Below are 23,542 nucleotides of genomic sequence, written 5' to 3'. Positions count from 1 at the left end.
TAAACTAAACAGTGCCAGTAGCTAGAATGGTGTCTCTAATTTAGTGGGTTCTCAATAAATACTTGCTAGAATGAATGAGAAAAAGTAAGCAAGCAAGCCAGAAAAGCAAAGCTGTCATGTATAAGTATATTCTAGCTAAAGACAGAAAAGAAGCAAGGAAGGATAACTTAGAAATAAACAAATAGGGAGTTCCCGTTGTGGCAAAGTGGCTAAGGAATCCGACTAGGAACCATGAGGTTGCGGGTTCGGTCCCTGCCCTTGCTCAGTGGTGTAACGATCCGGCGTTGCCGTGAGCTGTGGTGTAGGTTGCAGACGCGGCTTGGGTCCTGAGTTGCTATGGCTCTGGCGTAGGCTGGCAGCTACAGCTCCGATTAGACCCCTAGCCTGGGAACCTCCATATGCCGTGGGAGGGGCCCAAGAAATAGCAAAAAGACAAAAAAAAAAAAAGAAATAAACAAATAATCTTTTCTATTTAAGTTTCTATTCCCTCAGATTCTTTTTAAATTATTTAAACAAAGGGTGCATTTCACCAATACATCTCCTTCATTTGTATTTTGTGAATTTAGAACTTGATTTTTTCAACAATGCTGAGCAGCAATGTACTTTTGTGTTGTCTATACTGTTAGCTGCCTGCCCTAATCCATCCAACAAGAACCTTCTCACTTGCTGGCAGAGCCTTGGATCGGTTTGCCTGCTCACTCTCTACAGTCACAGGTTCAGGGAACGGGCCCTGCCCCGCTTCAAGGGTGAATCATGATTAATCTGGGATTCTCCTTGATGATAATTAGTTTAGAGGTGGACATGTAATCCAACCCTGGACAACAGAATTTGACAGAAAAATCTGTCCAGGGGGTTCTGGTAAAATCTTTATCTTTAGCAAAAAAAAAAAAAAAAAAAAAAACCACCTTCATGGGAAGCAACACCTTCTTTGCTAGATATCGGTATATTTGTATGTGATACCTGGAACCATTGCAGCCATTTTGCAACCATAAGCCAACATGCTAAGGATGGCAGGACAAAAATACCTGGAAAATCTCAGGCCCTGGGTGGTATCACTAAGTTACTGAATTAATCAATCCTGTAACTGCTTTACCTCTACATTTCTTGTGATGTGTTAAAGTGAAATCATATTCTAAAGCCAAATTTAGTTACAGTTTCTGATACCTGGCGGCCCAAACCTTCTTGATAGCCTACAAAAAAGGGCAAATACCAAAACATGCTAGTCTGTTTAAAAGCAAAGTTAAAGCAATTATTTTCAGACACATATGAAAATATTCAAGCAATAATATGTATATACATAAGCAGTTATAATTTTAGTAATAGTTATAAATTAATTTGGCCTATGTAGTAAAGCTTGTAGTAAACCTAAAAGGTTACCTAGAACATATATGGCCAAAGTTATGTTCAAATGTAATAAAAATGTATTTTATTGAAAATACTGTATGCTATAGACCTTTTATATAGTAGGAGAAAACAGCCCCATAATTATGATGGATTAAAAAGGCTTAATCCTACATTGATTTTTTACTTATAAATCTTTGTATTTTAAACTAAGGAACAAGTACTTGGGCAAATACTTTTGTATAGATATCAGCTGATGAAGGAGGATGGCTTATAACACTAAAAACAATTAATCTTTAAAATAAAGTTTCCAGGTTGTTAGGAACATCAACCTATATCTCCCATTCGTTTCATTCACATTTATTATTTCATTCACATTTTAGTTGATCATTAGTCTTGCTCTTCTGAATCACTATTGTGTTTATTTGTCTCTAATGTACATGAAGCTTTAATTTCTTTTACTCCTAGATCAAAGACAATTCAGCAGAAACAAATTATGCACTATTCCAAGCTGTACCATCTCCAGTATAAACAAGTTTGGCTCTTTTGTCTACTATTAACGAAATCTGAACAAAATGACTTCAACTTAACCATCATGTTGAGGAATCCACATATTTGAACACAGAATTTATAAGATCTTAAAGAATAACAGACCTTGAACATCTTCCAATTCCAAATTCCAAGATTTAAATGGATGACTGTTCTATTCCCTGGCTTTTCAGGAATACCATACAATCTCTGATTTGCCTAAAAGTCCCATCAAGAATATCAGGAAATTCTGATTCTTGTGAGACCAAACAATTGGAGAAAATAAAATCAAAACAGATATAGGAGCAAAAATAGGAACCATTTTATCATTAGGATTATAACATGTTTCAGATCTAAAGAAAAAGAAACTGGCTTCAGAGACTGTATTCTATGACTTTGAAATGTGGTTCAAGGAGAGAATGAGAGGAAACAAAGGAAAAGACACACACACATTTAGAAGGATTTTTTACTTCAAATCATACTATCACTTTTGTTAAAGGTTTTTGTAATTTTTAAAAAATTATAAAATTAACACACAAAAATAAAATTAGCAGGTTGCATTGTTAGCTAAAAAACAGTCTAATTGTGGTAAATAACGGTTCTTAAATCAAAATATATAGCGGATACAGGTAGCAGAAAGTTTATGAAGCACTAGTGTGAATGTGCCCAACTGGCAATTTGCCAACTACCAAATTAAGGCCCCTTGACACAGCAGCGAAGTTTGATGAAGGTATTACATAACAAACAAAAAGAGAAAGCATGATTCTATCTGGTCTATTTGCAGGTGACTTCCAAAAGTCAATGATGTGAGATCCTGCTGTGTAGCACTGGGAACTATGTCTAGTCACTTATGATGGAGCATGATAATGTGTGAAAATAGAATGTGTACATGTATGTGTAACTGGGTCACCATGCTGTACAGTAGAAAAAAAATTGTATTGGAGAAATAACTATTAAAAAAAAAAAGGTCAATGATGCTTAACATGGCACAAAAGACCAGATATTCTGAAAAAGGCATCAGAAACTGAGCTAATTAACATTTTAAATCACAACTGAAGGGATAACCAATGTCACTATACACTAAATGCTGATGATCATCTACATACAGGCATAAGCTGCTAGGAATTCTTGTAAGTAAATATAAATTTTAGGACAAATTTTCAGAAGACTTTTTGTTATTATTATTTTAAAAATATATTCACAATCTAAATACACACATACACTCATAGAGAAATGTCTGAAAGAATATATGGCAAGCTATTAATATTATTTATCTCTGGATAAGAGGATTTTAGGTTTTTTTTCCCATTTTTGCTTTTATCTTCCAATTTTCCTACAATTTACATGGATGATTTAAAAAGCTTTACAAGTCATATGAACAGAACATCTTTCAATGATATAGAAAATATTAGTAATTCAAATAATACTTTATAGGGATCAATAATTGAAATTATGGTTAAAATCTTAAAGTGATGTGACTAATGCAATATTAATTGAGCATGAATTTTGCTTAATAATTTGAGTCATCTCTCATTGTTTTCTAAATAAAAATTTAAAAATCTTTAGCAGATAACCCAAAAGATGGGTTTTTCAATCTTGGTGATCCTTTTTTGTGCAGGACCATCCTGTACATAGCAGGATGTTTAGTGGCATTTCAGGCTTCACCCACTAGATGTTAGCAGCACCTCCCCCTGATTTGTGACAAGCAAAAATGTCCCAGACCTTGCCAAATGTCTCATGAGAGGCACGATCACTCCTGGCTGAGAACCACGGCCCTAAAGTAACACCAGACAAGTCAGACTTTCAGCAATTGATTTTGCACTAGATAATCTGCATTGATTGGCCTATTGCTCAGGATGGCTGTCAGTCATAGGAAGTAAATGAAGCTTGGTTACTGCTTGTCCAAGCATACGATGCATAACCTTTAGATCATAATAATTACCTGAAAGATGTTTCCCTGGAAATGAAATGGCTGTCTTTTCATCTTTCCACTTTGAACTCAGCATGGAAAAATAAGAAATAATATATGTTTACCACTAAATATAAACACCAAATCAGTTGGGGAAGAACAACAACAAAAAAGGCCTTCTTTAAATGTGAAAGGCCCCAGTTTACACTTCACTTCTTTGAAGCCTTCCTTAAATCAGAAAGAACAAATGCCTCTCTCCTCTGTGCTCACAAGCCCTTTGTCTATATGTATCATATTTTATTGTTAGTGCTTGTTCCTTAGACTGCCTTTCCCACTTCAATGTGAACTCTGGACAGCCAACATTTTGATTATCTTTGGTCATTTGGTTCATTGACTGTTATATTAATTCACTGAGTCATGTAGATATATATATACGTGTGTATATATATATATGTGTGTGTGTGTATATATATATATATATGTATATATATATCCTTGGTGATAAGCACTGGGCTTGAGCTATGGTAGGCTAATTATAGTGCTGGTTACTGAGGATATGGAGAGGTGAAATTATTACAGGATAAAAGGTTCTAGGATGCTAGAATGGTATTCTTGGCTAAAGTTGGAGCAGTAGGGAAGGCTTCTAAGATCAAGTGACTTGAAGAAGTAGGCAAAGCAACTGGAGAGGAAGTGGGGGAGGACAGGAGGAGGGAGAACACGTTTCTGGGAAAAGGAATTCCTTGGACAGGGTTCCAGGGAGAGTCCTGCCTTATATAGGAGATGCATCTTTTCTGATAAACAAACAAAGATGAAGCAGAATGAAGAAAAACAGTAACCTGAGAGGGTAGTACCAGTAGCATTAGCCTCTGGGATCTTCCTGCTCAGGTTTTAACAGGCAGACTTTGATAACAATCAGTAGCTTTGGCCAATCCCAGAGCCACCGGAAAAGGTCATACCTTCCCTTTTTTTTTTATAACTTTCCTACTTCCTGGTGTTTGGACATGATTCAATAATAATTTATTTATGGGGAACACTTCCTTGAAAAATTCTACTGAGGTATTACTGCTAGATCTAAAGATACTGCATTTTGTTTCCTGGCTCTAGTTATTACTAGACTTTAGTAAGAAAAGTAGGCATTGAACTTATTTTGTTAATATTTTCAGTGTTAGCTATTACATTGTCTTAGATTTCCAAAGGGCAATATCCAGATAGCCATAAGTAATTCTGACAACTTTTCAAAATATTTTTAGAAACATTTATGATATCTTAAAATTTTATATTAATCTAAAATGTGTACACATTTAAAAACCATTTATATTAGCATTTTTAACATGCTGGGAAATGTGGGGTTGTTTAAAACCATGTATGCCATTATTACATATTCTTTTAGTTCCTTATGATGTAGTATTTAGCTTTTTTATACAGGAAGTAATCATATCAGAAAAATAGGACATCTACTGCTGGCCCAAAGCAAACAGGCAAACAGAATTCAGCGGTTGATAGGTGACATTGTTTTCTAAAGAAGAATTCAATGATGTCTGTATAATTGAGTAAAGACTTTTCTGGCACAGCTGGGGAATGAGGTATTCTGGTCAAATATTCTGCTTAAGAGAGTTATCATATATTTTACATGGATTGCCAGTTTTCAAAGAGTTGCAATAGCAGAAAATAAACCTAAACCATTGTAGCCAGGGTGGTCCCAGCTGAGCTCAAAGGGGATTATCTGGGTGTGTGTGATTAAATAGAGGGAGTTGGTGGGCCCTTAGGACTCTATTTGCACAAAAAGTTTTATGCTGGTACTTTATCCCTGGCTTCTAGGAAAAGGAAGATACCTGCCTAGGTGCCTGAACAAAAGGGAGAATGGACCGCAATGGAGGGGTTTATGGTCTTAGGATCCCCTTTCTGTCTCTAGGACTTGAAGAAAAAATTTGTTTAAGCTTCCAAGGAGAAAGGGATCAAAAGAGAGAAAGAAACTATTTTTAAGAAGGGAATCATGGCTAACTCTGCACTGAGCATAACCCCACACTACAGTACCACAAGGATTGGTGGAAAAATTGGAGCAGCATGAGGAGACTGCAACCTAGGCTGGATGAGGGCCTTATCACTGAGGGCAGTACAATCAACTTTGCCAACAAAAGGCATTCAGCAGAGGGGAGCAGGAGCAGCAAAAGGACAAGAATGGCAGGACGTTGTTTTGTGCAATGCTATATTGTCATCACCATAGAATAGTAGGTACTCAAATATTTGTGGGCAAATATCAAATGCTGACTATAGATGACATGGTTTTGAGCCCATATGAGATAACTCCACGTATACTTGTGGGAGTGGAGAATTTGCAGAGAGCTTGAGTCCTGGCAGTGGGGGTAAAGAAGAGATGATTTGGGATATTTGGATTATTGTTGCTAGGGCAAACCTAATCTTAATTCAGAGGTGACAAGACAGCTTACAAATGAAACTATTTCATTCATGAGACACATCAGGGTATTTGCTGTTTCCCAAGGGCATTTTCATAATATTAATTACCATTTTATTGGTAAAACAAAGATGCATCAACTTATGAGGCATCTAACAGAGATTTTGGATGATGGAATTCCAGATAATAGAGTTTATATTACTGATTAAGACGTTTCTTTGTTAAAGAATATATTTGGTTTCTTACATAAGTCCACCATTTCTACAATATTGCACTAAAGTTTCTTTTAAATGTCAAGTGCTTTGTGAATTGAAGGCTTAAAAATATGTCAAAATAACTTAGTCTTCTTAGATCAGGAATTAAATACACAATCTTTTTATGCAAAAATTCATCCTCATTTCTTTAAAGGTAAATTGCCTTTAATGAATGAATAAAGTGTTCTCTACATTATCAATTTAGACTTTTGAGTCTAACCAAACGCAGATGCTCACCTTGGTTTCCAATTATAGTTCAGATTGAGGCCTTGTAAAGAGGAAGGAAGATGGCTTGAGGAAAATAAGAGCGTCTCAAAATTAAGAATCTCCATAAGCCAAAATGGCTACAAGGAGCTCTCAAATAAGTTTAGATGTTTAAAAGAGCAACTACTTAAGAGAGAAGGAAAAACATCCCTGGGAATTAAGATAAGAGTGACCTCTGTTGTTATAACTCCAGACGCCATACTAGCTATGGGAGAAATTAACACAGGAGGACAATCACACATTTGCCTCTGAGCCTTCAATTAATTTCAATCCTGTGGCCCAAAGTTTCTCTCTGTTCTAAGAGGCTCAGGTTGTCTTAGGCACTTCCTGTTATTTTGTTCTGCTGCTTCCACTGTCCACACTTGACTTTTTCTAATGTGGTAGGAGAGTTCAGGTTAAGTGATTATGGCTCATTCATCCAACTTCAAGATGGTCTGTGCCTGAAGTAATCTTAGTTCTTTAGATTTTGTAAACCATGTTAATTTTTTTTTTTTTGTCTTTTTGCTATTTCTTTGGGCCGCTTCCGAGGCATATGGAGGTTCCCAGGCTAGGGGTCCAATTGGAGCTGTAGCCACCGGCCTACGCCAGAGCCACAGCAACGCGGGATCCGAGCCGCGTCTGCAACCTACACCACAGCTCACGGCAACGCCGGATCGTTAACCCACTGAGCAAGGGCAGGGACCGAACCCGCAACCTCATGGTTCCTAGTCGGATTCGTTAACCACTACGTCACGACGGGAACTCCGTAAACCATGTTAATTTTTGACAACTTAGATTTTCTCCTGAGGACACAAGTCATTCAAGAATTTAAAGTCTGGAAAGTAATGTTATTTTATTTGAGTTCTACTCTGACTATAATGTGGTGAATAGATTTGAAGTTAGAAATGGAAAGAGAGGAGTTCCTGTGGTGGCTCGGTGGTAAGCAATCTGACTAGTATCCATGAGGACACAGGTTCGATCCTTGGCCTCGCTCAGTGGATTAAGGATCCGGCATTGCCGTGAGCTGTAGTGTAGGTTGCAGATATGGCTTGGATCTAGCATTCCTGCAGCTCTGGTGTAGGCTGGTGGCTACAGCTCTGATGTGGCCCCTAGCCTGGGAACCTCCATATGCCTTGGCTATGGCCCTAAAAAGACAAAAAAAAAAAAAAAAAAAAAGAAAGAGAAGTGGGCACAGACATCAGTTAGGACATCACTGTAATAGTCCCGTTGAGAGACAGTGGATGCCCAGAACTAAAATAGCATTAGTGGGCTTTGAGAGAAATGGGTGGATTCTAAAGATATTTAGGAAGCAGAAGCAACAAGACTGAACAGTGGCATTCAATTCCATGATTTATAGACAACACTTTGCCTCCTAACACTTAGCCATTTTAACGTTCCTCTAAAAGCTATTGAAAAACTGGGAGATCCCATTGTGGCTCAGCGAGTTAAGAACCCAACATAGTGTCTGTGAGGATGCAGGTTCAATCCCTGGCCTCGCTAAATGGGTTAAGGATTCAGCGTTGCTGCAAGCTGCGGTGTGTAGGTTGCAGATGTGGCTCAGATCCAGATCCAGCATTGCTGTGGCTGTGATGTAGGCCTGCAGCTGCAGTTCCATATAGACCCGTAGCCTGGGAATTTCCATATGCCACAGGTGTGGCTGTAAAAAGAAAAAAAAAAGTTGTTGAAAAACTGTTAAGAGTCCTAATTTTAAAAAAAGTTGAAATTTATTTATCAAATGTATAGTAACAAATACTTATTTTGTTGAGTGGAAATCTGCTAGTATGATTAAGAGTAATGGTAATTATCCTACAAAGCCTCGTTCCTCATATTTCTAGTATATGAGATCTAAAATGAGGACACTCACACAACAAATATTTATCGAGTGCCTGGGTAACAGATTGTTCTTTAAAAAACAAAACAAAACCAAAACACACAGAAGCAGCAGGAAACTGACAGATTTAAAAGAGAAAAGAAATATTTTCTATAATTTATTTGGAGCTATGAAAGTTATTGAAGTATAATACTTGCCTCAAACACTTTCCCAATAGCTGAAATTAATTTTTATGCCTAAGCAAGATACTGCATGGTGGTGAAAGCTATAAGGTTCACTGATTTTGAATATTCTATTCAAAATATGTTGAAAGGAAAAAAGACCGTGCAGTCCACTATCCGAACTATAGAACGACTGAAGTATAAAGAAGCATAAGCAAGAGATATTTTGCTATCACATAAATATGGGATTTCATTTTCTTCCACAAAATACTCAATTTAAATTTGGGGATTATTAATTATTCTTGCCTATATCATAAGCGGTTTTTAAAACTCATTTGCTCTTAGAGATGCTAACTAGAGGGTCTTAATTCTGAAGTTAGAAATGTTTCCAATTACATATATCTTCATGCCAATATATAGGACATTCAGCTGAACATCTTTAATATCCCTATTAGTCGAGTGATACATAACATGAAGGATATGAATATTCATATCTCTTTCATAGAGATTACCCAATCTTGCTTTCATTAATTTGAATGTGATCATTTTGGAAAGGGTCTTAGTCCAAAACGTCAACCTTTTTGGTTTATTTCCATTTGCTCCAGCCTCTTAGAGGCGATCTCTCTGAAGAGGGTTTTTTAGTGTATGCATTTTGTTTATGCTACACATGCCAAATAGATCTCTCAAAATGAAACTGTGAGCTCATTTGGAAGTCATTTTTGGTAGCACATGAATCAGAACCCTTATTTTCTTCTCAGCACTACTGGTATTTTATTGCTTCCATCTATAGTCCAATATGCTTTTAAGCGCCAAGAACCCTGAGGCCAAACACACAAAGCACTAAGAAAATGGGAACTTCTGGCGATTACAACTTTTGTCTCTCTTTCAGGATTTTTCCTTCCCCTGGGAGAGTAAAATCACTTTTAGCTCACTATGAAACAGGGGCATGGTGAGCACAGATGATTGACTAAAGTTGGTGATGTTGATTTAGGAGTCTTCGGCTTATAGGTCAGGTGTAAAACCCTTAAACCTGCTTGTCAAAGTCAGCTTGTCAGAGGCCTTTGGATTTTTCCAGACTCTGCCCAAATGTCACTTTCTCTATGAAGGTTTCTCTGGCCAGCTCAGGCAGAATTAGGCAGCTCCTCCTTTGTATTATTAGAACACCCTGACATATTCCTATGGCAGCACTTATCAAACTATATTATATTTGTCTGTCTCCCTCCACTCTATATGGATGGAGAAACTAATCTCTTCCTTTTATTCCTGGATTGGAGCATTACCAAAATCAAGTTGGTTCTCAATAAGTAATAACTGAATGGATGGGCAGAGGATGCCTACTAATACTCTCTGTCTGCATAGCATATGTTATGAGGTATTTTCACATCATGGTGAGGAAGAAATGGCAGAAATTACTACTCACATTTTATAAATGAGGAAACTGATGCCCAGAGAGTTTATATCACCAACTGTGAACTGAAGTTTGGCACTTGCCATCTGCCTCTACATGGATTAAATCATGAGCCATTGCAGTTGCTGACCCAGTAGAGACCAGGAGTGAGGCAATTTGTGCTTGGGGAAAACTGGAAAAGCAGGTCTTCAGATAGTTAGATATTTTTAGAAGATTTTATGAGCCCACTTCTTGCATCTCCTCATATCTGGAAAAATACTGAAACTCTTCATGGTGATATCAGCTACTTGTGACTTGTAGTAACCTTCCTGAGACCAGCAGCAAACTTTGTAAAATGTGTGCATGGCTGCACGCACCTCCCCCTCCACCTTTATCATTTATATCTGGATATTGCTCCTTTTCTCTTTGGAGCAGTGCTTCAGAGCTATCTGAAATACTACTGCCTCCTGGCAGTAGTTAAGTGGATAAAACAAAAGCTGTCACAGTCATCAGTCAGCTTAGTCGCTCCCAAAGGTGGGCTGGTAAACCCTGAGGGAACTCAGGAAAGAAACAAAGAAGATTGGCCAGAGCTAAGGTGCCTATCAAAGGAGTGATTTCAGTAAGCCCAGACCTTTACATCTTCCCATAGAAACTGGTGCTCTCTAAATCTGGTAATCTGTAAACCTTCTGTTCCTACTACATTCCCTTTGTTGCAAAAACTCTTATATCGTAGCTTCCTCCTTTACTTCCATGGAGTGGTTTCTCAGGGCTGTCTCCCAGGCTTAAGTCCTAATTTTGCCCCAAATAAAATTTAACTTTCAACTTTCAGATTGTGCATTTTTTAAGTCAACACAATCCAAGTTCAAAACTGCTGAAAAGTTGCAAATCCGGGAGTTTCCCTTGTGGTTCAGTGGTAACAAACCCGACTAGTACCCATGAGGATATGGGTTCAATCCCTGGCCTCGATCAGTGGGTTGAGGATCTGGAGTTGTTGCAAACTGTCGTCTGGGTTGCAGTCTTGGCTTGGATCCCGTATTGCTGTGGCTGTGGTGTAGGCTAGCAGCTATAGCTCCGATTTGACTCCTAGCCTGGGAACTTCCATGTCCCAAGATGCAGCCCTAAAAAAAATAAGGTGTACACCAACTTCTCACACCATCAAGTCGATGAGGGTGTGTAAATAGAAATAGTAGTAGTATTCTGTTGGACAGATGGTAATGGCTGGTCAAGACACATACTGTAAAAGCTGCTTACCTGTTTTGGGAACTCCCAAATAACTCTTACCAGGTTCTCAAGAAGTTAACTTAAATGCATACAAAACCAGACTTAAGAATGTCAATGTATTTATAAGTAGAATGATTTGTGACAAATAATTTTCCTGTACTCAAGCTACACCCATAGCGAAGCCAGCAGACAAAAAATATGTCCTATTTATGCATGCAATACAGATGACTCTCTCTGAAATTCCCACCATGACTCATAGACTCTGAAGAGGAATAAGTTCTTAGAAATCAGGAATGTAATCCCTTAATTTTACTAACGAGCTTCCTAGCTATCTAACTAGCTAGAAAAATAAAAGACTTAACTAATCACACGTGGCTTGTTAGAATCAGTTCTTCTTCTTCTTCTTCTTCTTCTTCTTTTTTCTTTTTGTCTTTTCACAGCCACACTTGCAGCACATGGAAGTCCCTAGACTATGCGTTGAATTGGAACTGCAGCTAAGACCTATGGCACAGCCACACAACAAGGGTTCCAAGCCACGTTTGTGACCTATGCCACAGCTTGTGGCAATGATGGATCCTTAACCCACTGAACAAGGCTATGGATCAAACCCACAACCTCAGGGGACACTATGTCGGGTTCTTAACAGTCAGTCACAACTGGAACTCCATAATCAGTTCTTCTTAACCATAATATTCTTAACATTTTTAAAAACAGGTTATTTTTGAAAAGTAATAGAAGTATAGTTCTCAGCAAGCCTTCTAAGCATCTGGCTAACGTGACTGAACTAAACATAGTCTTCCATAGAGAAATAGTCCTTCAACAAATGCTGCAACATGAGAGAAGTAGCGTAAAGCCTACTCTATGTCTGTGTATTGGTGAGTGGGGGTACATAACATGATAGGCTGTGTTTTAGGACCTCATCCATGTTAAAACAAGGTACTTTTTAATAGATATTGACAATATTAACTATATTTATCTCTATCCACCCATAGACATGGATGCTAACCCCCAGATTTATATCAACTGAATTTCCTTGTGTCAACTGAAGTGTATTTTCTAGCAGCCATCCTTTTTCAACATACTTTTTATTTTCTTTTTGAAAATAACTCAAGTAGTTATAGACTACTTGAGTGTGTGTTCTTATGTTCATGGTGTAACTGAGCTAGGGCCCTGTGGGGCTCCTAGGCACACCTGCCTTTCTATGTCCACCATTTCTTGTTTTTAGGGAATAAGCTTCAGTCTCTAAGATCTTCCCTGAGTTCCAAAGTACAGTTGCTAATCAGGGAAGGGAGGGGATGCAGAGACCAGGGAGGGCCAGTCAAGATAGAGTAGTGCAGCCTTGGGGCAGGGTCCTGGTTCCTCCTCAAGAAATATACATAACAATATCTTGAGCCTTTCTATAGAACTAAAACTCCCAACAAATGGAAGAGCTACTTGACAAAGCATTCTTCATTCTGGGAAGAAGGACCACCAGAACCAGTCCTGGGGCCACTAAACACCAACTTTGACAGACAGTGCAAGGAAGCCTCTACACTGATCCTTACCTAGGCCCTAATTTCCATTCCCCAAACTATAAAACCACCTCCTAATCTCTCCCAAGGAGGGCACAGTCTTTAAGGCATTAGTCTGCTGTGCCCCGCTTTGCCTGGCAAAGCAATAAAGCTATTTCTATTTCCACATTTGTATTCCACCTGTGGACAGAGGCCCAGTTTTGGCAAAAAAGTCATCTTTACAATTTCTAAGTTTTGAAAAAATCACATTGCCGGTAGAATACATTTTACTACTACTTTTTTTTTTTTTGGCTCTTTTTTGGTCTTTTTTCTAGGGCTGCACCCGCGGCATACGGAGGTTCCCAGGCTAGGGGTCTAATCGGAGCTACATCTGTAGGCCTACACCACAGCCACAGCAATGCAGGATCCCAGCCGCGTCTGTGACCTACACCACAGCTCATGGCAACGCCCAATCCTTAAACCACTGAGTGAGGCTAGGGATCAAATCCTCAACATCATGGCTCCAAGTCAGATTAGTTAACCACTGAGCCACAATGGGAACTCCCATTTTACTACTTCTTGACCAGCTAAAAAGTTATATGTGTGTCTATTAAGGGACAAAGACCAAAATAAGCTAATATTCTCAGCAAAAAACATGACAAATAATCATATTTATGAGAGTTTTGGGTTTAGCTTCTATTATCAGAGCTGGGGGATGCTCTGTGTCATATGTACTAAATCAATAGAAGAAAGCAAAAGCTTTCTATAAGTATATTTGTATCTCATAGACTGCAAATCACACCCAAATCAAATGGTTTCATGGGGTAACACCATCAATTAAGAGAGAGAGCCTTATTTAGCAAATAATTGCTTTGGGGATAGAAACATACTTCAAACTGCAATGAATTAGTTTGCTAATTGATCTTCCTGCTGGGGATAATTGCTAGAATTCCTTCTTTAACATATATGGACTTTTACCTGTTCAGTATCAGCAACTGTGCCTATCTTTCTGTTACTATCATAACGGAGACTGTCTCTTCTTTGCCTTCACTGGGTGCAGAAAAGTATTTCCACAGCATTCATACAACAAAGCTTTTGTTTTCCTCTAGCATCATAAGTGGCACCCTGATGGTCCACCTCCAATTAATGCTAATGTTTACCATTATCCTCAACAGTTAGTTTGAAAAAGGAGAGCCTGTATTTTGAAAGAAAGTTTAGTCATTTGAAAGAAAGAAAGGTCATTTAGATGGTCCAATTTAGAATCAGTTTCTCATTTAGACTATGAAAGAAACTTGTTCATAAATCACAGCATTTTAATGTATTGAGTAAAATATGACTTTAGATGCTAATTTTTAAGCTAGGTCAAATTATATTATTATGCTGTGTAAAATATTAGGGTCATTTGAGTATCAATTCTTTCATTTTCTATAAAATTTCAGTAAAGAAATTCCCATGTGTACTTAAAGTTGAAGATAATTCATTTAGGTCCCCATTATACATTAAGCCAACCAACAATTTTTATCCATGTATCACAGGTATAAAATATCTGTCAGTTCCTGTTAAAGGACTATAACATGAAATCAATATGGTCAACAGGTACATAAAATAAAATGCCTATAGCAGAAAGAATTTAAAAACAAAAGCAATACGCCTTAACAATGCTTTAAGATCTATTTATTACTTACCAGGAACAAAGTTCGGAAGTTGCTGAGATCACCAAAAAATTCTTCTATGCTTACTGTCTTAGCGTCAAAAATAAAGTATTCTCCAAGAGTTTCATAGAGCTTTACCATGTTGTTGTGCATGGTATACAGTTTTTCATATTGGTCTCTGGCACTTTTTGTAAAGCTGTAGCTTTCTGTTAAGGAACATGAACCACAAGTACCTCAAACATAATCATTAGATGTTAAGATTGAATTACAGCATCATTTCCATAAATATTTATGCATTAGTTTGCTAGGGTTGCAATGACAAACTACCACAGACTGGGTAATTTAACGGAAATTTATTTTCTCACAATTTTGTAGGTTAGCGACCCAATATCAAGGTGTGGGCAACTTTGCTTTCTTCTGTGGCCTCTCTTCTTGACTTGCAGATGGCTGCCTTCTTGCTGTGCCTTCACATGGTGGTCCCAATGTCTATGCTGTCTGTGTCATAATATCTTCTTCTTAAGGGGACACTAGTCATACTAGAGTAGGGCCCACCCTCAGGACATCATTTCAACTTATTTCCCTCCATAAATGTCTTATCTCCAAATACAGTTACATTTGGAAATTTTGGGGGGCTAGGGCTTCAATGAATTTGATGGGGGGTACAATTCCACCCATAACAACTTGCTAGAGTCATTATATTGGTTAGTGAGTTTTGAAAATCTATAGATTAAATAGAACTATTTATTTATTTTTCTTTTTTTTTTTGCCTTTTCTAGGGCCACACCCACGACATATGGAGGTTCCCAGGCTAGGGGTCTAATCGGAGCTGTAGCCACTGGCCTACACTAGAGCCACAGCAACACGGGATCCCAGCCGCGTCTGCCACCTACACCACAGCTCATGGCAATGCTGGATCCTTAACCCACTGAACAAGGCCAGGGACCGAACCCGCAACCTCATGGTTCCTAGTCGGATTCGTTAACCACTGAGCCACAACGGGAACTCCTAGGCAGAACTATTTATTGTATAACCACAAAGAACATGTTTGCTAAAATATGTCTGCCAAATGAAAGCACAAAACTATAAATACCAGAAAACTGCTTCATCTTTTTCTGACAGGGTAGGGTAGAAACAGCAACAAAAAACTGAAGGAAAAAAGTATATATTCTCTTTTTTTTAGTCTACATATTCTTTTTTTTTTTTTTTTTTTTGTCTTTTGTCTGTTGTTGTTGTTGTTGTTGTTGCCATTTCTTGGGCCGCTCCCGCGGCACATGGAGATTCCCAGGCCAGGGGTTGAATCGGAGCTGTAGCCACCGGCCTACGCCAGAGCCACAGCAACGCGGGATCCGAGCCGCGTCTGCAACCTACACCACAGCTCACGGCAACGCCGGATCGTTAACCCACTGAGCAAGGGCAGGGACCGAACCCGCAACCTCATGGTTCCTAGTCGGATTCGTTAACCACTGCGCCACAACGGGAACTCCTACATATTCTATATAGATGGAGAGGTTACTGTGATTTCTATATATAGGTTATGTGTGCACACATATACACATATATCCCATATGAGGAGAGGAAGGAGAGAGAGAAGGAAGGAGAAGATGGGAGGAGAGGGAGAGGCATGAAGAGAAATGGAAAAGAGGGAGAGGGAAGAAGGGAGAGTAGAGAGAGGGGAGAGAGGGGCAGAGAGAGATTCTACTGCAGCGCTAGAACCTTAATCACCCAAAGGGCTTGTTAAGACCCAGAATGCTGTTTGCTGTGCCTGAGCCAAGGGGCCTGAGGATTATAATTTCTAACAAGTTCCAAGGTGATGCTGAGGCTGCCACTCCAAGTGTAACCCAGCAGGACTTTATGAGGTCTTCCCAGAAGAGATTCCTCCTCCATATACTCTGCATTAGCTCCTCTCTGAACTACCTAGATAATATTATCTGATGTACATTTCCTGAGTTGTTTTATAGATGCTAAAACTCCCACAAAAAGGAAGTTAGCTACTTGATGGCCATAAGCATATAGCCCACAGACTTACTTGCACCTAACGATTCACAGTGTTAACCCCTGTGACACTTCCCTGTTCTCTCACCATAAACCTTATCAAAGAAATATGCACCAGCTGATCACATACCCTACAATCCCCATCATTAACCTGGCCTTTAAAACTGCTTTGCTGAAACCCTTCCAGGAGATCAGGGCTTTTTAGCACAAGCCACCCATTCTCCTTGTATGGCTCCTACAATAAATACTGCACTTTCCTTCACCACAACCTTGTGCCAGGTGATTGGCTTTACTGCACATGGGTGAGTGGACCCAAGTTTGGTTCGGTAACACCAGGACTACACCTTAAGTAGCAGTAGTAGCAAAGGATTTATCCTGAAATTAACTATATCACTGTTATAAAATTTTTATCAAAAAAGTGAAAACAATTACTATTACCAAAGCATAAAATGAACCAGATATATAAATGTGTCTGAGTAAAGGTCTCTCATAAATAAATTTATACTTAACAGAAAGAAATTATCAACTTTATTCCTGATTATAGAAAATACGGATATAGCAAATCATGTCTTTAGGTGACTCTGATACAAAACCATGAGTAAACTAAAACTTCCAACAACTCAGTATTGTGATCATTTTGGAACATTTCCTTCGGGTCTTTCTTCTGCGGCTGATAACTTGCATGTTAATTGATAAAAATGCTTCACAGAAAGGTAAGTAGGCTTATGAAGAACACAAAGGAAACTATGTACCTTTTAAAATTAAAGTTAAATCTATTAAAACTCAATAATGATCCCAGAAGTGAAATCCCTTTAGATGCAAAGCTACTAGACTTAGGATCATAAAAGAAGAATAATAGCACAGTTTGGGGTGTGCTATTTTAAGATCTACCACAGTGTATTCATGTTTTGTGATAATATCATTTTATCAGGTACTGATTACTGTGTCTTGAAATGCTGGATTTTATAAAATTTTCTGAATTCTTCAGTGTGTTTTATCATAACCTGGGGCCGAATTTATTTTCCATGGGAATACAGCTCTAGTTTCACAATGGAAGTCAGTAGGGAAATCAGACCTTTTCTGGAAAATTGCTTTGCAGCTGACACTTATGGGATATGGCAGGATTTTAAAAGTGAGAGGCCCCCTTTCTAGCTTCTTTTTTATGCTACTTAAGTATGAGCTTTCACATTAGCAATACAACAACCTCTTTCCTGCTAAGGAGTGACATTAAATCTTTCAGGCCTCAAGTCCATTTTGACGTCAATAGACTGGAAAGAATTAATGCATTTCTGACTTACTCTACTTTGTTTTTACCAACAAAAGTGTTGTGTGTCATGCTACTTATGTATTCTGATTTTACCTCTGAGATCATATATTTTTTGATTTTTAAGGAAGTGTTAAAACAGCCTGTTTGAAAGTTGCAGATATATGACAATTCTCTTTATTTCACAGCACAGAATGCAAGTGAGATTTTTGTTTTCTATTCTCTCTTCCCTAAATAAAACAGACTCATGCCAGAAACTTGCTAAGTCCAGACACTTTGCAAAGGTCACTTACCTTATTTGCAGCAAGGTACTAAACTGTTTATATGTTTCATAAGGCCCAACATGTGTACAACACAGAGAAAAAGTCAAAGATTAAAAAAAAAAAAGAAAAAAAATCCCTGTATGTTTCGCATTTACCATAACACATTTTTTCACTGTCTAAAATACGCCCATGTGGTGATATAAAATTTCACAAATTCGTTCTCCTACAAGACAAACTGATTTCAGAAATTCTGTCTGTGTGCCAAAGTGAGAAAACTTGAAAAATTCTGGGAATGGTTTAGCTTAGAAATCTCAGATGGAAAGCACCCCGATCCCCAGGTCCTTTTGCTTATGTTCACAGTGATGACTCTGTAAAAGGGATGGAGGGCACTAATTGGCAATGAAATTGAAACCAAGCAGGCCCCTGTGGGGCTCCTGGGCACAAGAGCTTTTCTGTGTCCCTCATTCCTTGTTCTTAGGAAATGGGCCTCATTCAACCTCCATGACCTTCCCTGAGTTCCAAGAGACAGGTTCAGACAGCTGCTGATCAGGGAAGGGAGGAACAGTTAAGCAACAATAATAGTACAGCCTTATGGCAGGGTCCTGGTTCCCTCTCAAGGGATACACATAATAATATAGGCGTCTTTTACACCTAAGAGAAAAATTATATTCCTATGCTTGTTTTAGAAATGCATACTTTAAAACTGAACAGCTTAGAGTTCTTCCTTGTCCTTCTCCCTGGCTTAATTACACACTAAACACAATCACCTCTAAGCTAAAGATTAGGCACCCTGAGCATAATTGCCTATGGGTTAAAGGTTATTAGCACATGTTGTTTTTCAGGAACTTTCCTACTTTGTTCTAAGCTCTGATCAATATGCCCTTTTTGCAAGTACTGTTATCTAGGCAATAATCCAGAAGACCACCGCCAGGATCATGCAGAGATCTCCTGACTCCAGCTTTGATGACCAAGATTCCCTTCAGAAAAGAAGAATGCACGTTTGTCCCAATCCTGATTCCTATCTAAAAACCTGTTTTTCTCCTTTTTACTATACAACTCCTTGCAATTCTTTCCAAGGAGGGCAGTCTTTAGGGCACTAGCCTGCTATGAACCTCCTTTGCCTGGCAAAGCAATAAAGCTATTTTTTTTTCTCCTTTATCCAAAACTCCTGTCTCCATGTTTCAATTCAGCACTGGCAGACAGAGGACAAATTTAAGCAACAAAATCTTTCACAATTGCAACACTGTAACCAAATCCTACTTGGGACTGCAGTTGAAAAAGAATTATAGGCCATCACTCTTTTCCACCTCTTTAAGATGATTTTATTTTTAATTATTTATTTATTTTTAGGCTGTGCCTACAGCATGCAGAAGTTCCCAGGCCAGAGATAGAATCCACACCACGGCAGCAACCAGAGCCATGGTAGTGACACTACCAGATCCTTAACCACTAGGCCACCAGGAAACTCCTATTTTTATTTTTTTGAGGGGCCACTAAACACAAGAATACTGTTTATGCTAAGCATTGTGCTTGATGAAATGATCACCAAAGCCTAACCCGGACCCTGGGGCAGTTTATCAGCTAACATAACAAAATGATTCCATTATCAGCCATTTGCATTTGTTCAGGACTTTACAATTTTCAATATACTTTGACTTCCACTATGTCCTACAATCTTCATAACAACCTTAAAAAGGCAGAGAAATAACACTATTCCAATTTTTAGAGTTGTGGGAACTAGATAAAAGGCACTCATTTTACGAACAAAATCGCAAACATAATACATGACATTTTCCACACACACAAAAAGGCACTCATCTATCTCAGGTTAGAAGGTAGTGAAGGGGAGCAGATGTGCCACCCCAAATATGTCTCTTTGGAACAGATTACTTTGAGCTATTTGAGAAACAGCAGGGAAGGAAAAGCTCTGCAAAAGAGTAATAACTTACCCTTCTGGAAGGGAAATTTCCATTGATAAAGGAAATCTCCATTTGCACAGGTGTCTTCCTGTCTGTACCAGGAAGAGAAGGGTAAATCTATCACAAGACAATCAAGGGTATCAAGAGTATCACAGGTGAAGTTGCAAATTTAAATCTGCCTAACAAACCTTATCCTGGTTTCTGGTGCTCCCCCACCCTATAAGCCCCTCTCACCCATTATGGGCATCCTCACACCTTTCTTTTGTCTTTAGCTGAAGACAGTATAAAAGCTGGTGGCTTTGGCTACTTTGGAGAGCTCCTCATTTCTCTCTGTGTATCTTCCATATACACAGGAGGTATACATGTTAATTAACATCTGACTGGTTTTCTCTTACTGTTCTCTTTTCTTTTTTTCTTTGTTGGCCACACCTGCGGCACATGGAAATTCCTGGGCCACAGACTGAACAGCAGTGACCTGAGCTGCTGCGGTGACAATGCTGGATCCTTAACCCATTGTGCCACAAGAGAACTCCTCATGATTCTGTTTTTTATTATGGGGTTGGGAGGCGGTCTCAGCCAATAACTCAGAAGGGTAGAGAAAAAAATATTTTTCCTCCCCTACAGTAGGCATCATGATAGTCCCTTGCAAGATACTAGTCTAATGCTCTCTCTCTTTTTTTTGTCTTTCTAGGGCTGCACCTGTGGAATATGGAAGTTCCTAGGCTAGGGGTCGAATTGGAGCTGCAGCTGCTGGCCTATACCACAGCCTCCGCAACGCCGGATCCTTAACCCACTGAATAAGACCAGGGATTGAACTCATGTCCTCATGGATGCTGGTAGCGTTCATTACCACTGAGCCTCTAATGTTCTTTTCATATGGTAGAAGTAAATTATTTATAATGACAATGACATTCATGCTGCCAAATCCAACATATATCCCTCTGCTCTCCTTTTGATGTCTCCTCCACATCTGTCACATTTAGCCACTTCTCTTAGTTTCTATTAAACACACCCTCATGCTTAAAATGCTTTTTTTCCTCCTACCTCCTCTCCTTCTCTGGCGACTTCTATAAAATGTACCCTGAGGGCTTGGTCCTGAGTCCTGGATCTATAGTCTATCTAACTGACCTCATCAATTCACATGAGATTAGTATCATCCACATTGATGACTCCCAAATTATATATGTACCTTGAATCTATCCGAAGATACCTTTTTTTTTTTTTTTTGGCCACAAGCATGGGATGCAGAAGTTCTCTGGCCAGGGAATGAACCTATGCCACAGTAGGGACCTGAGCCACAGTAGTGACAACACTGGATCCTTAACCTGCTGAGTCAGAAGGGAACTCCTCCCTTAAGATATTTTCATAGTCAACTGCCTGCTTGTCCTCTCTACTTAAATGGTTTTTTGGTTTTTGTGTGTTTTGTTTTGTTGGCATGTATTGGTATTGCAAATGTAAATACTCTGCTGAAAATCCTATAATAATATATCATAACACTTGGAGTAAAATCCAATTCCTTTCCTAGGGTTTATGAGGCTTTACATGATGTGGCTTCCACCCACCTCTGCACCCTAACCTCACACCATTCTTGATATTAAGCACTATGCCTAGCCTCATTAACCTTTAAATTAGGGCCTTTACACCAGCTTTTCTTTCTGTCCAGAAGGTTTCCTTCCTACCAGGTTGAGCTTTCAATCTTAGCTCAACTGTCACCTCCTCAGAGAGGCTTTCCCCAACCATCCAATCTAAAATATCTACTTGCATCACTATTACTCTGGCCTATTTTATTTCATTCTAAGAAATTATCACTATCTGACACAATCTCTCATTTAATTGCCTGTTCATTGCCTGTCTTTCTCCACTTAAAAACATAGCCCAAGAGAGTAGACCTTGACTGTCTTGTTGACCAACTGGCTCACTGAAAACAGCTCTTTTGTCCCTTTCCTGTTTGCCCATTTCTGTTCCCCTTTAACCTTAAAAGAATCTATTAGGTTATTCCTCACTTCTATAGGCAAATTAACCTAACTCCCAACTTATGCTGTCCTGAACACACAGCATGCCTTGCCTAACCTGATTCTTTTCCTAGATAAAAAGAATGAAGAACTAAGCTATTATAGAATTATTAGCTCTCTACCCCCAACAGCCCCCTTAGCACTCCTACAGGCAGATCACAAGGGCAAAATAAGATCTGAAGAGAGAGTCAGCTAGTCTTCACTCAATGGAGAATGATGCAGAATCCAAATTCCTGCCTTGATCATTCACTGAGATTCTTCCCCCCTTTCCCCTTTAGAAACTGTCATGGAGAGCAGAGTAGGTAATACGTCAGTCTCATAATAACTGCCATGGCTGAGCAGGATCTTGGGAGTTGATCTTGGGACATGAGTCCACCTTCTCCCCAGATTGCCAGCTTTTCTGATTAAAGCATCTTTCTACTGACACTTGCCTCTCATTTATTGGCTTTTGAGAGGCAAACAGCCAAACTTGAGTTCAGTGACATTAGCAGTCCCTAGGATGGCATATGACATACAGCAGATATAGCAGCAGTGATAAAATAAAATCAACAACAAAAACAGTGATCATCATACCCAATCTTTTTTTTTCGCTTGACTTACTCTGCAGGAGGCACTGTGGAATGCTTCCTATGGATTAATTCAATAAATCCTCACAAGAGCTTTTTGAAGTAAAAATTTACCAAAGGTCACACAGCCGGTAAGTTACAATAATGGTAACAAAATGAGAATAGGTTCAGAACTCATATTCTTAACCACTATGCTGTATAGTTTCTCAAGAAATATTTGGTGAAGTAGTAATGTCTTACTTTAACACCATATTGAAATGTGAGCGATAGGATTGATTTGGATACTTGGGAAAATTAAACCCCTCTTATAAATATTAATTTCAGAACAAACCTTATTTATAGATTATTTTTACAGTTATATTTCTGAGTATGAGAAAAATTCAATCCCCTCATATGTTTTTATCAATCTTCACATTTTACATTCATTTTTAAAAAGTAGGCTTCAGAGTTCCCACTGCGGCATAGTGGGATCGGCAGCATCTCGGGAACCCTGAGATGCAGGTTCAATCCCCAGCCTGGCAATGGTGTTGCCACAGCTGCAGCTTAGGTCACAACTACGGCTCAGATTTGATCCTTGGCCTAGGAATGCCATATGCCGCGGGTGGGTGGCTGGCCGAAAAAGAAAAAAAAAGGAGGCTTCATAAATCATATTGATTTCATTTTAAAGCTATATATGCAATAGAGAATATATTTATCAGTAGAATGATGGGATGCTTAAGTAAAGTAGTTTATTTAGACCTAGATGTAGCCCTAGTGGATATTTTAGTAGATAAAATTTTAAACTGGGCATTTTATTTTATTTATCTCTCATGTTAGAGAACAGAAATCAAGAATACATTTTAGAGGAAATAAGTCTCAAAGTTATCTTCTGGGATGCTTGGTAAAGAAATAAAATATTTATAAAAGGAATTTTCATGCTAGAAACCAAATACCACTTTCTTGTCATAGAGATACAGGGCACTCTTATGTAGATTTCTGTACCATTTCTAATATAAAGTGGGTATAACTGGATTGCGCCCATGGAGAAGGGGGAGAAAATAGAGATTTGAATTGGGCTACTACTCCTCATTTGGGATTATTTAAGATTGACTATAAG

At 38.6% G+C, this 23,542-nt stretch overlaps 1 protein-coding gene across 1 annotated transcript in view; it reads right to left on the bottom strand.

Annotated features, from left to right (window-relative positions):
* The window catches only part of DIAPH2 (diaphanous related formin 2), a 913,509-nt gene that overhangs the window by 219,103 nt on the left and 670,864 nt on the right, over positions 1–23,542 (bottom strand). Inside the window, exon 25 of the mRNA XM_047765864.1 lies at positions 14,464–14,628. Coding sequence (XP_047621820.1) covers positions 14,464–14,628 — 165 coding nt within the window. The remainder of the gene's footprint in view (positions 1–14,463; positions 14,629–23,542) is intronic.

Source organism: Phacochoerus africanus, chromosome X, assembly GCF_016906955.1.
Source record: "Phacochoerus africanus isolate WHEZ1 chromosome X, ROS_Pafr_v1, whole genome shotgun sequence".
NCBI lineage: Eukaryota > Metazoa > Chordata > Mammalia > Artiodactyla > Suidae > Phacochoerus > Phacochoerus africanus.
The sequence above is the reverse complement of the archived record's forward strand: the minus strand, read 5'-3'. Positions and strand labels throughout refer to the sequence as shown.